General features: G+C 36.0%; 2 protein-coding genes across 3 annotated transcripts in view; one reads left to right on the top strand and one right to left on the bottom strand.

Annotated features, from left to right (window-relative positions):
* LOC136036729 (uncharacterized) overlaps nt 1–7,475 on the bottom strand; it is a 132,054-nt gene extending 124,579 nt beyond the window's left edge. Inside the window, exon 1 of one of the 2 annotated variants that reach the window (XR_010619777.1) lies at nt 7,456–7,475. The gene's annotated coding sequence lies outside the window, so the exon portion shown is untranslated. The remainder of the gene's footprint in view (nt 1–7,455) is intronic. The other variant, XR_010619778.1, reaches the window with a different exon arrangement.
* The window catches only part of LOC136036728 (RNA-binding Raly-like protein), a gene marked incomplete in the record, with an annotated part of 113,052 nt that overhangs the window by 82,381 nt on the left and 16,183 nt on the right, over nt 1–14,488 (top strand). The window contains 2 exon segments of the mRNA XM_065719077.1: nt 11,381–11,521; nt 14,333–14,457. Coding sequence (XP_065575149.1) covers nt 11,381–11,521; nt 14,333–14,457 — 266 coding nt within the window.

Raw genomic sequence — 14,488 nt, 5'->3', positions numbered from 1 at the left:
GAAGTGGTAAATATAGACAGATCAGCAAATGCAATAATTGGAGGAAATAACAACTCTACATTTTCAAAACTTAGGCGGCATTACTGTGTTGTCTTTGATATTAAGCCAGTAAAATGAACGGACTGTTTTTTACTCAGATTTTTACCAGTGAACTCCCAATGTCTCTATGGTATTACATTAATAGATTGCCAATCAATTTTCCGAAAAATCTATAAATGACAATGGTTATGTATTTTGGATAGACTTAAAATGAAAAAAATTTTCGTTCTTTTTTTTAATTCTATTTGTTATATAATTTGACTTCTACCCATTTTAGGTTTTAATGTGATTAAATAAAAAAAAAAACAAGTTTTTTTAACTGAAAGTAACGAACGACATTAAAACTTAAAACGAACAGAAATTACTCCGCATATGAAAGGGACTGTTCCCTCCTCAACGCCCCGCTCTTTATGCTAAAGTTTGACTCTTTCTCTCAACTCTACTTTTTTTAAAATAAAATTCTTTTGTTAATGATAGCCACTCATTTTACAACTAGGATTTTTTTTCACGACATTCTGTTGGTTTGATTGCTTCCTACTGGTACCGATAATCGGTATAGCTTTCGATATTTTAATTTTTAATGGTTGTCTTTATATTTAGGTTAATTTGTCTTTCTATTTTGTTTCTTTTTAATTTGTATTTTTTTATTTTATATGTTCCGTTTTTATGTACTTAGCGCTTACTTAACGCGGTTTATGCTCAACCGTAAATTTTATTTTGTTGCCAGTATGTTAAATTTTCCATAAGGTAACATAAGTTTGCTTAAAATGAAGTTCTATAGAAAGCTCGAGTCTATGTTACAGACCAAACTTGTTCCGTAAGATTCCATAAAGCAACAATGCACGTTAAAGCACAAACTAAAGGTATATGATGTAGATGTCTAACTGAGAAATTATTTGATATATGCTACAATTTATGATGCTGCACTTTTTTTCGAGCACTGAGGAAAACTTGGCGGAGGTCCTTATCAAAATATTTGCTTGTCTTTATATTTTGATACTGGTGGACAAAATCCTCGTTTTTTATCACCTATTTGATTTTGTTTTTCATTTATTATATCTTCTCTTTTCTTTGTTTCATACGTCATGCATGAATTCTACCTGTTAAAAGTAAGCTTATTCAGAACATTCTATTTTTACAAAAGGAATTCAATAGAATTACAAAATAATAAAAAAACATAAAATGTTAAAAAAAATAACTTATGATGCAACCAAATATATTCCTGAGGTTACTTATCAGTTTTAATCATATGACCGTTCAATAGTTTAACAATATCGTTTAACAGTTATGAAATGATGTTTGAATCGATTGATCGCTTAACAAACATGACAATACTGTGATTCGACACACCGTGGCATCATCACCAATTACTTCAATGCACGTTTAATATACGACCCCTTATTTTTAATATTGCAAGATGGGTCAATTGGACATCTTTGTTCTATACCTTATGGTATGCTAGTGTGAAAGCTTCTACGGCGAGGTGTAAAAGCACCATAAGCCATGTCCCTTTTATGCACTTTCGCTAATGCTTGTTTGCGTTTTGCTTATCAGTTTAATAATTCAGTTTTGAAAATAAATGGATATTTTGATTTAGTGGTGACGATGTGTATTTTAAGACGGCCAGTTTATTTACAAATGATCAGCTTTTCTTAAATTTTTAGTTGAAATCTTTTCTGGCTCACTAGATGAATATCTATTCTAAAAAGAATATTGGCTGTCATTTTAAGAACGATATGCTAATTTCTTTGCTTTATTTTTAAACATTTTTATCTTGACACTAGGAGCATTTGTAGATGACAGGTGTTAACTTTTTAGATTCTGGAGTTATTTATATTTTACTACGCTCAAAATTACAGCAACCCTCATTGAAGACAGTACCATACTTCAGACAGTACTTCATACAGTACCATAAAGCAACCATCCAATACCATATAGTACCATAGTGCCATATAGTGCCATACAGCAACCATAAAGTACCATAAAGAATACCATATACGAGTTGAACCTACTTTTCTTTCACAAAAGAACTTTGCTTTACTTTTTTCTCACCCTGTATGTTATAAAATTTATTAATAATCTTCTGATGGTCTAAACAGAAAACAAAAAAAAACGAAGAAAACACAAGAAATGGTAAAAGAAAAATAGCTGACACCTAGGCTATAATCTAATTCATTTACAATTAAACTAAAACACAATTACATCCTCTAAAAAGCATTTGGAAACTAAATGTGCTTTTAGTTATTGCATGGCTCATTAGGACTCCTCCAAATCCATATCATTTTTCCATTTGCATAAGCTATTTCCAACAAAATAAAAGTACTGTCAGAAATAGAGAGAAAAAATTAACCTGTCAGAAAAAGAGAAATAATCATGATTTAGGGGTATAACATAAGTTTATTTAAGGCAGTGTATCTTTTTAGACAGTTTTTACTTTCACATTAACGATCAGTATACTCATATATGGTATTGCTCCATTATTCTAAATATTATGCTTTGTCTCTTCTCGTTCACTACAGAGGAACATTCTTCTTTCATATTGGAGGGAATGTCTCTTTGCATCAGAAATGCACGTAGATTAAACTGTCAAGATTTATCACGATAATATGAGTCTATTTAGACTATTTTATGAGACTTAAGCAAGCCATATTGACTAAAAAAAAGTTTGTTTTTTTTGTTAAGTATCGTGCATGAGAAGAGAAAAGATTGGGTATTAGTATGCTAAGATAATATATGCTGTTTAAGCCACTAATACAGATTAAAGAGTACCTGTAAGAAATCGAAGCGAAACAATGATTGGCTGAAATCAACAAGAATGCATGGAAATTTTTCTTACATCCTAGTTAGTCATCCCTCTCTATAACTAGTGCAAAAGATCCGTTGCGGTATTTGGCTGTCAACCTTCTGTCAGAGCTCACAAAATCCCCCTAGTAACTACTACTACTACTACTACTATTACCACTACTACTACTACCAGCTCACCACAGAACCTAGCTGATTGAGGCCAGCACAGCTACACACACTCCTCCTCCATCCCAATCTGTTCAAAGCCTCTTTCTTTACACTCTCCGAGGAAGCCCCCCTTTCCTTTAAATTTTTCTTTATTACATCCTCCCACCCCAACCACGGACGACCTGCTTTCCATTTAGCCCTACACGGTTGGGTGAAGAGGATAATCTTTGGTAATCTGTCATCCTTTATCCGCAAAACATGCCCTAGTCATTTCAGCCTTTCTCTCATTATAGCCCTAGAAAGCGGGATTGAACCACACTTTTCATACAACCTACTGTTTGAAGTTGGGTCAGTCGGCTGGGTACCCAGAAAAATCCGTAGGCAATTTCATTGGAAAACATCTAACAAATCTTCATCGGCTTTTCAGAGCTACCAACACATAATGTAAAGGAATTCATCAGATAACCTTTTTCCAAACGAAATTTAAGACATTTATCCCCCCCCCAAAAAAAAAGTTATCCAAAAAAAAAAGATTTATGAGTCTACTGCTCTTTAGGGGCCTCCCATAGACCACTCAGCATGTCCCCAGGTGGCGGTAGGGAAAGCCTTACATATAGGTAGGGTGTAGGGTATATTTAGGCACGGAACAAGGGTGGATCTTGTCCCTGAGGGTCAATAATAGAAACTAGGCCCCTTCGCCCGGGGCCATAAATACAGGTGGAGGAGGGAGAAGGTCCCTCAAATGTACACTCAACATTGCCCACCGGTGTGTCCACACGCCCCGTGAGTTACAAAGCTTCTCCCAGTGATAGGTTAAATTATGTGGTGACGCAGAATATCATCGTGGAAGGATCCTCTATAGGAGGACAACTGCGGCAGGGTTTAAGATCCAGGTCTTTGGACAACCACCTCTGCAAAGGGCTGCCTCGACCCTTTCGGGGTACCTTCAAGACTGGGGACCTTGCGGTCAACTCTATTCCCAATTGAGGAGTGGCGTCCCTCGAGGAAATTAAATCCTAGTAAACAACACAGCAATCGCAAGGGATTCTGATCAACAGATGATTCTTCTGGGCTTTGTCTGCTTTGACGGGCGTTTTGGGGCTGGAAGCCTTTTCCTAGCTATGTTATCTACTATGGATTGCCTCCCCGTAGCAGCATAATATGTCTAGGCATGAATGTATAATGAGTCAGAGGTAATGAGCTTGGGACTTTCTGTACCGGTTTCCGACTTTAGTTGATAGAAGAGCATCGCCAAGTGCTGAAAACCCTGTTGTGACCAAGATGGGCCCAGAATTGTAAGATGTCTCTATTAATGCTGGATGTCCCAGGGATTTCTTGTTGTCTGGTTCTAAGTCGGCTTAAGCGCTTCGGTGTATACTTGAGAAGATATGCCAATCCCCGTCTTGTACTGATATCTGGGATCTTTGCTTTTCCTGGGGCCAAAATAATTTCAATTATTTAAAGAACGTGGAAATTGGAACTTGGAATGTTACGGCGTTAAAAAATACTATCATGTTGACATTTTGACTGACGAATTCAGACGATTCAAACTGGACTTATTAGGAGTTTCACAAACTCATATCCCAGAGCTAGGAAGCATGAAATTGGGTCATATAGAGTTTGTTTACTCAGGCAGGAAGGATGGGGTACATAGACAGGGAGAAGGGCTCTTGATGAAGAAGGAAGCTGCTAAGTCTTGTTTAGGCTGAGAAGATATTAATAATAGAAAACCAATTGCTCAGTTTATGACTAAAAAGTTTATGGTATCAGTTATAGTAGTATGTGCCACTGTTGAACCGACAGACGGAGATACTAGTGACTCAGCTGAATTTTACTTACAGCTACAGGAGCAAATAGACAGGGTCCCAGGTAGAAATATGGTGTTTTTACTAGGAGAGTTTTCAACACCCAGGTCGGAAGAAATAGGAATAGATGATATCCTAGCCAAGGTAAATTTGGTGTAAGAAAGGAAAACAGTAATGGCTACAGCGATTTTGTAGGTATAACGATCCAGTTATAACCATTGCGGTGTTTGGTCATAAATGGCCCATAAGAAGACATGGTACTCACGTGATGGTAAGACAGCAAGCCTTATTGATTATGTTATAGTAAACCAAAGACTGGCAGGATCAATACAAGATATTAGGGTATATAGGAGTGCTGTTATTGATGTTAAAAGTATAGATCACCATCTAGTAGTTTCTAGGGTTAATTTAAAGCTGAAATTTCGGAAGGGTAACTACCCCCCGGGAAGTTATAATGTTGATAGACTCTAGGATGAGAATTTTAGAGAAACTTTCCAGGAACAGTTGATTGCCAAGCTTTAGAGTTTAAAATTTTACAATATGGAAGATGATTTGAATAATTTTAGAAAAACAGTTTGCGAAGTTAATGACGATGTCTTAGGGGAGAAAGTTAAGACTACAACTAGGATTATTAGTGAAAGGGCGTTTTTATTCAAAAAGAAGAGACGGGGTATGTACAAGAATTATCTGAGTGACAGATCATATGAAAACAAAAGGAATGTAAAGGAAGTGGAGAAAGTATTAAAATATGAACTAAGGAGGTGTGAAGTGGAGGCCATGGATAAAATTTCCGAGGATCTGGAAGATTCAGCTAGACGGCATAATAGTAAAATCTTGTACTGGCATGATAATAAATTGAGAGGGAGTAGTCAATCTGACTTGTCCCAGTTAAAAATAGGAAGGGGGCCACAATTAGTGATAAGGAAAGAATTAAAAAGAGATGGACGGGACATTTTGAGAATGTCCTAAACCGAGATACGGTTGTGGGAAATGATATAGAGTAAAATGAAAAAGTTTGTGATACCTTAGATATGAAGCAAGATTTATTATGTGAGGGAGAATTAGTGACAGAACTAAAAGGAATAAAAAATAATAAGGCTCTAGTTGCTGATACTGTGATAAATGAGTTTCTCAAATATGGTGGCTCCGAGGTTAGAAATAAGTTACTGAAGATTATGAATACGATTTTAGAAAAAGGGGAAATTGCTAGCGATTTTAGGAAATCTTGATTAAACCACCGTATAAGAAAGGTGATAAGAGTGAGTGTCGTACTGATCGAGGCATTATCCTGGTGTCTGTTGGTATCAAATTACTGAGTAATATGATACATTTTAGACTGAGAGATGCTGTAGACAAAGTTTTAAGAGAAGAACAGCGCGGTTTTAGAAAAGGTAGAGGATGTTTCGACCAAATTTTTAACCTTAATAATTGAGAATTGCCTTAGTTGTCAGACACCTTTGGTCCTCATTTTTAGATTATGAGCAAGGGTTCGATTCTGTTGATAGAAGAGTTTTAGCAAAGGTCTTACCCTTATATGGTATACCAGAAAAATATATGAAAGTGATTATTGCTATGTACGAGAATAATACTGCTGCGGTTTAGGTAGAAAATGATTTTAGCAGCCGGTTTTGTATTATATAAGGAGTTAAGCAGGGTTGTGTTTTATCCCCCTTGATATGGATCGTTTTGATGGAATCTGTCTTAAGGATCACAGGAAAGGCAATGGTAGACCACGGCATCAAATGGGGTGGAAAAACTTTCCTGGACTTAGATTATGCTGTTGATTAGCTGTTGATTAGAATGTTAAGAAGACTAAGTCACTACGACTAGGATTAAGTGAAGACGAAAAGGTGACGTTGGGCAACAAAAAGAATGATCAGGTGGGCAGCTTCACTTACCTTGGTAGTACTATTAGGAAAGATGATGGGAGCAGTGAAGATGTTGCAAAGATGGTGGGAGCAGAGCCATATTTAACCACTGTCATTACTGTAGCTTCCAATAACCTTGGTTTGTAGACTTATCTTCCTATTCTTCCATATTTTTTTTAACTATAAAACACCACCCTGAACCTTAACTATTCTACTTTTACATTTTTCACTGTTCCCACCATCTTTACTTATTTACCAAGGTAAGTAAAGCTGCCCACCGGATAAATCTTTTCGTTACCCAGGGTCACATTTTCATTTTCACTTATTCCTAGCCCTAGTGACTTAGTCTTGTTAACATTTATTTTTAAACCTTTTCTAGTACCCTAAACTCGTAAAACCGCTAAACCTTCATTCATTTTGCTCACACCTTCATCTAAGATGCTTAAATTATCAGCAGAATCTAAGTCCAGAAGATTTTTTCCTCCCCATTTGATTCCGTAGTCTCCCATTGCCTTTTCTGTGCTCCTTAAGACGAAGTCCATCAAAATGATCCATATAAAGGGGGATAGACCACAACTATGCTTAGTTCCTGATTTAACACAAAACCAGCTGCTAGTCTCAGTTCCTACCTTAACCGCAGCAGTGTTATTCTGGTCCATAGAACTTATAATTTTCATTTATTTGTCTGATATACCACACAAGGATAAAGCCTTTGCTAATGCTCGTCTATCAACAGAATCAAACGCCTGATGTGGAATCAATGACTATATTCTAAAATAACCTCTGCTGACCTCTTTTGGGGAATTTTCTCTGTTTGTGCCACAATTTACAAAGACGAAATGATATACACGCTTACACACAGATTACTCTGATTACCTGGCACAAGAAAAATCTAGGAAGAACACTGAAAAACTACTGTCTTTGGTGCTTTACATCTGTCTAAAAACCATCTCATGGAAAAGATTATTCCATCGTAGCCATCTGTTAATTTATTCAAGTGAAAGCTCAACAGATCTTTGGCAGTTGGAAATTAATCTGGTTTAAAAATTAGGAGCATATTAAATCATCCCGATGAGTTCTGAGGTTTGTTGCATAAAAAAATATATTCTATAAAATCTTTTTCAATGGAATCCAGTAATTGATGCTGTTTTTTGGCAACAAATAAGTCAGCTCCTGCTTATTCTTATTGACGAAAATACACAGGGGACATATTTAATAAGTAATCATAGGAAGTGCAATAGCGCTGCCTAAGTAAAGAACGATATTGGCACATTGTACTATTTATTGGGCTTTTTGACCAGGGCATTTCGTATCGAAGGAGGTGTCGTAGAAACTTCAAAAAGAGCTCATTTAAATGGCAATTGAATCGGCTAGTGCCCTTTTTAATTGATTAGAGGACAACTAAACTCCCTCCCACACCCACCATTTCCCCAAACATATCGAATCAAAATTTTGAGATAGGAATTTTGTTCAACGTAATTCAACGTAATTCAAAGTTATGTCTTTGACGATGAAAACCCCCTACAACCCTTAGGGCGAAGGTTGTAAGTTATGCCACGGGGGGGCATATAAGGTCTATAGAAAGTGGTTGTCGCAGAAAACTCTAAAAGAGCTCATTGAATTGGAAAATGAGAGGGTTAGCACCCCTTTGGATAGTCGAAAGGGCAATTGAAGGGCGAATGCCCCCCATGCCCATCATTGCTCCAAACACTTCCAATCAAAATTTGTATATAGCCATTTTGATCAACGTAGTTGAAAAGCCTGGAAATTGCGTCTCTGAAGTTGACAATTCCCCCTCCCAATAGCCCTCGGGACAGTGGTTGTAATTTATGCCCTTGGGGCATATGGGGTTTTGATAGAAAGTGTTGTCGCAGAAAATTCAAAAAGGGTTCTTTTGATTGGACATTGAGAGTACTAGCTCCTATTTTACTAGTCAAAAGTGACAGAGGGCAAATGCCCCCCCCCACCCATGATTTCCAAAAACACTTCCAATCAAAATTTGGAGATACCCATTTTGTTCAACGCAGTTGAAAGGTCCTGAAATTATGTTTTTGAGGATTAAAAATCACCTCAGCCCTCCGGGCAAGGGTTGTAAGTTATTCCCTTGGGGCATATAATGTTTTCATAGAAAGCGTGGTTATATGGGCTTGGGAGGAGGGCTCGTTGCATCCTTAATCAGAAGCTCTAGTGCCCTTTTTAAGAGTCAAAGTGATTGTAAGGGAGCTTTCCCCCCCCCCACACACACACAGACACACCCGTCGGATTATCCTGAAATGCATCTAATAGATATTTTGAGACAGCCATTTTATTCAAAATAGTCTAAATATCGTATAGCAAGGCTTTTAGGGTTGAAACCAACCCCCAGAATTTGGGGCAAGGGTTGTGAGTTGTACCCCGGGGCATTTATGATTTTTATGAAAGAGTATTTTATGGAAGTTGTATGAACTTTAGAGGAGGCCTATTTGTTGAAAACTGGAAGTTCTAGTTCCCTCAAAATTTGGAGGTAACAGTTTTATTCATCGTAATTGAAGGGCTGGGAAATTATGAATGTGAAGAAGACCAATCCCTCCCCCCCCCCTACAGCTCTCATGAAAAGGATTGTAGGTTATGCCCTGTGGATATATAATGTTCTTATAGAAAGGGTGGTCGTATATGCTTTGGAGGGGACTCATTGGCTCGGTAATCAGAAGTTCTAGTGCCTTTTTTAAGAGTAATGGTCATCAGAGTGCAGCTAAACATAAACAGACAAACACGTCGTATTTTCGTGTTTGAATATAAAAAGATTTATTTAACGTTTGAATCGTGTTTCATATAAAAGGCTTTTAAGGTTGATACTAACAACAAGAGCCTAAGGGTGAAGGTTTTAAGTGAGGCCCAGTCACGCCCCTGGGGAATTTAAGGTCAGAACTATGCCTCCCGAAGGCCAGAACATAATTTGCACTTTACGGAAAAAATTAATTGTAAATGTTTTCACTTTTATAACTTTAATCAATCAAATATTATTAGCATTTAAAGTAATAAATATCAGTATATGTAAATTAAACTGACAATGCACATTGATTTGTATTTTTTCAGTAAAGTGCAAATTATGCTCTGGCCCTGGGAAGGTAGAGGAGTTTTGAGCCCTACTCATGTTAATTTCTACTCGTTTTGAATTTGACATGGTTATTTATTGTAATTTCTGTTCGTTTTAGGTTGCATTTATTTATGAAGTCTTAAAATGGGTTAAATAGAAATGTTGCTTTTAATTACTTACCTCAATCCCGCTCCTCCTACAGGAAAGCACTGATGCCACTTCTTTAGACAGGGTAAGGACTTAGGCTCGAGTTGAAAATCTTTCTAGGGCTGTTCTGGATAGGGTAAGGCTAGAAAGATCTACTCCAGAATTTTTTTTTCTTTTTACCCTAACTTGGATTCTGTTTTTCTTCCTTTTTTTATTAAGGCTATTCGTGTCTGCAGGAAGAAAAAAACTTATAACTTTTTCGCATGCTGACCCGTGGTCTCCTTAGAGCCGGTACCGGTCTTTTGAATCACTGCCTTTGGCCGGGAGTACAATGCGCGGCCGGGGGCAAATCATCTGACACTTCCAGTGTTTTTCGCTAGATTTCAGAGTCACACTGCTGAATCCTGTTCCAAACCAAATAACCAGCAACACCAGGACTCAAGCGCCTGTCCTTATGGGCAAAGGATTTTAAAGTCTAGCGCACTGAACACTCAGCTCAGGACGGTAAGAAGTAAGCCTCAGTAAAAAAAAAGGAAAATATTCAATACCTTCGGATAAAGGAGGAAAACCTCTTTAAGCAGGACGAGAAAGTGTCGATAGTTTTTAGCATGTCTGGTAAAACCTCACTTGATTTTTCAAATAGATGATAGAAAGTTTCACCTTTTTCTGTTATGGCAATGTTCTGGAATTGTTTTTTGATTCTTTTAGTTTACTTTATCTCTAAGTTAAGTATATTATAATAATTGTCTAATTCTATGCTGATAATTCATATTAAACTGCAAGATAATGACTTAGTTCAAGTTAATAGTTTTGTGGCTCGTTGTGAGTGGTTTCTCGATATTGATGGATAAGTGGGCTAAAGTAAAGGCTAGCCAACGAAATTCCAGATAACCAACGAACCATTTATCACTATGAAAGACAAAGGACCATGTACATAATTTGAGAACGTTGTCTTGTACGGAAAAGAAAGCAAAAATAAAGAAAAAAGCAAACAAATAAACATTAATGGAGGAGCCTTCAATCTCACGAAACTTTATCATTAAAGCAATAGTTATACAACTAACTAGCAATAGTTTACTATTTACATTATTAAAATTATTAAGATTGTTAGTTAATATCTATTGACTACATTACAATTGTTATTAATCATCAAAATAATTCTTAAAATTAATTATCAGACGTCTCTATTAAAGGAAGATGTCACTTTAGGTACTCTGCAAAAAAAAAGACTATAATATAGATAAATGGCTATAGCCTAATAAATTGCTTAGAATTGCACTATGCACACTTAGAGATCAAGTACTAAGAACCACGAGCTAGAAATCAAAATTGAGCTCTATTTCTATGTCGTTTCTTGTTTATATAGTCTCTTAAATGACAACCACAACTACGGAAATCAATCCTCTAGGAATTACAACAGCCTCATTATTCTCTACCATTAACCTGGAATTTCCGTTCAAGTAAGTTGACTTAGAAAGTTCCTTATTTTCTAGGCAATCCAGACCTTCTAATCTGTGGGAATTGCCGGGAGCTATTCTCCGAAATTGGTTCCCTTCTGGAGCATAAGAAAGATTACTGTAAAATGAGATTTCTTTGCAAATGTGCAACCGGTGACAGCACTAATGAATGTAGAGGTAATGGCTTCAATTAATCTTTAGAGGCATAAACGAGACTATGGAATAATAAGGAAAAGATTAGATAAAATGCTCATAAAAGCTAACAACTTGCATTGAATGACTCTTGATCAAAGCTACTCACAGATGAATAAATTATGTACACCAATTGGCGCCTGTCACGCGTGATGGAGTGCGCCATTCACGGAAGTGGTGTGCCATGCATAGTTGAAATGTGTCATGTGTGGAGGGGGTTTCCAAGGGTAGCAGAATTGTGCCAAGTATCACGACACTGTACTTGCGTGACGGATCCACAGGTGTGCCAAGGGACTGTGCCAACTGCGGCAGAAATATGCAAGGTGTGTTGGAAGTGTGGCATGAATAGTGGCACAGGCACTCCAAGATATACACCGACTGGTGGAAAATGGGCAGACTTTGCATAGGTATTTATGCTGAGGAGGAAAGTATGCAGTAAATTTTATCCCAAAGCGAAGAGCAAAGGTTTGAAAAAATTAAAAATTCAATTTATTTCCTAAAATAACACTTTGCTCTTTTTGTGGACCTTTGAGCATCAATATCCAGGGAGGTGTCCCAGCCTTCTTTTCATTCAATCATCCTCTCGATTTTAAAAGTACGATTTTTGAGCATTTTCTATATTGCTCCTTACTTTCAGATGAACAAATATGGAGCAACATTAAAAAAAAGGAACAGAAATTAGTCCGTACATTACGGGGGCTATCCCTTCCCTCCTAATTTCTTTTCGCTTTAAGTTTTAATGTTGCTCTTTCTTTCACTTCTAGTTTTTTGTCATTTAGTACAACGTTGAAAAGCTACTTTTGAAGCTCTATTTAATTACCATCCCACATTTTTCTAACCTCATAATTTCCTATCTCTCTGACAATAAATGAATGAATTAGTGAATGAATGAATGTTTTTGAATCAGCTCCGTTAAAAATAATAGCATAATAGCAATGAAAAATAATAATTAATAAATAATTAAATAATTATAAATAATAAAATAATTAATAAATAATTAGTAAATAATAATTGAACTTAACAATAGATAAATAGTAAGGACATTTTACTACTTAAGGGCAGCTTTCCTTACAAACACATCCTTATTCGCAGTACCGTAACCTCGATATTTTACTAAATTTGAAATGGAGTGAAATTAAATTTTCTGCATGGTTCACGATTGATTGTTCAGCAAACAGGTTTGAGTAATTATGCATTATAGCGACCCCACTCAAAAAGTGAAGTTAGGTTAACCCTAATGAAATGTACTCAAAATATGACGAAAATATAATACTTTAGAAAATAAACTGTGAAAACTACAAAAGAAAATTATGGAGAGTGGGCCACCAAGAAATCATTATGTTAAATGCCTAACCTAATCACCTCTATACATTAAACATTTTATAAAAAGAAATGTACCTACATCGTAGTTTTCTCAATGAAAATAAGCTAACTATAATCTACTGCAGACAGACAAACAGGCTTTTCTCGGATTTTAAAGATCAAAATTCTTGACCAGGGTTGCTACAATGCACAAGTACCCACGTTTTTTTTTTTTTTTTTTTTTTTTTTTTTTTTTTTTTTTTTTTTTTTTTGCTTGAAATCTAGTATTGTCGTTTCAAATTTAATTCTTTTTAATTCTTTTACTGCATAAGCGCTTCACAGAAATGGTCTTAAAATATTGCATATATTTGATAAATTTTATCCTAGAAATCAAAGCAGAAAACATTGAAAATCTATATTCCATCTCTTTTTTAATATGCTATGTCTTTTATTCGAAAACTATAAACTTATTTTAATATATTAGCAAATAAATTAATACTATACCTTAGAACACTAAAATAAATCTAATGGTAAGACAATCCTTGGGCCGTTGTTACATATTTAGCTATTATTTAAGGTTTATTTCCACAGTGCATATTTTTGATATGTTATTTTTCAGCAGTGTTAAGATTTTAATTTGTTAATGTAAAGGAATAATTTTACCGTCATTCCATAGCAAAGATTAAGCTTTATCCAAATATTAAATTACACTTCTAGTTTCTAGTTTAAAAAGTAGACTGAAAATTGGTTGGACATTGGCGAAAAAAGAAAAGTTTTTCTATGTTTCTACAAGTTTAGATCAATCTCAAAGAAAAATTTTAAAGTAATGTGGTAATTCTGGCTCTATGAATGGATATATTTACTATTACTATTACTACTCACAAATCAATGCAATACCAAACCACCTTAGGCCAACATAGCTACGCATGCTCCTCCTTAATCTCGATCTGCTCAAAGTCTATCTCTTTACATACTCCCATGAAGCTCCCATATCCCTTAAATCTTTCCTTACAACATCCTCCCAACCCGTTCGGGGACGACCTTTTCCGTTTGGTGCTAGATGGTTGTCCAACAGGGACTATATTTGTTAATCTTTCATCCACAGAACATACCCTAACAATTTCAACCTTTCTCTCATTATAACCCCAGAAAGAGGGATTGAAATATATTTTTCGTACAGCCTGCGGTTGGAGATATGGTCGGTCCGTCTGATACCTGAAACAGCCGACAAACAATTTCTATGGGTAACATCCGGTAAATCCTCCGTCTATCGGAGTACCCACACTTCAGAACAATACCTGAACGCTTACATCCCTATAGCTTCTAATATTCTAACCTTGCTTTGCAGACATTTTCCTATGGATAGATCTGAAACTCAAATCCAATGATATCAGTATCTTATGCTTTTTGTATAAGTTACAACTGTGTAATTGTCGTAGATTAACAGGTTTCACAAGTAAGGTAAACTTTTATTTATTATTTTCGTTATTTCAGATTCAGAAGATAAAGCATTTTTGATCTGCACTTACTGCAATTTTGAGTATAAACAGGCGTGGGAATTTCTGCAGCATCTTCAGACTAAACATGACCTGAAGCTGTTTGAACTGAAAACGTCAAATGTAAGTATTTGCTGGTTTAGGGCCACCAATT

The sequence above is a fragment of the Artemia franciscana genome, chromosome 15, assembly GCF_032884065.1.
Source record: "Artemia franciscana chromosome 15, ASM3288406v1, whole genome shotgun sequence".
NCBI lineage: Eukaryota > Metazoa > Arthropoda > Branchiopoda > Anostraca > Artemiidae > Artemia > Artemia franciscana.
This window is presented reverse-complemented; position numbering and strand designations above follow the sequence as displayed.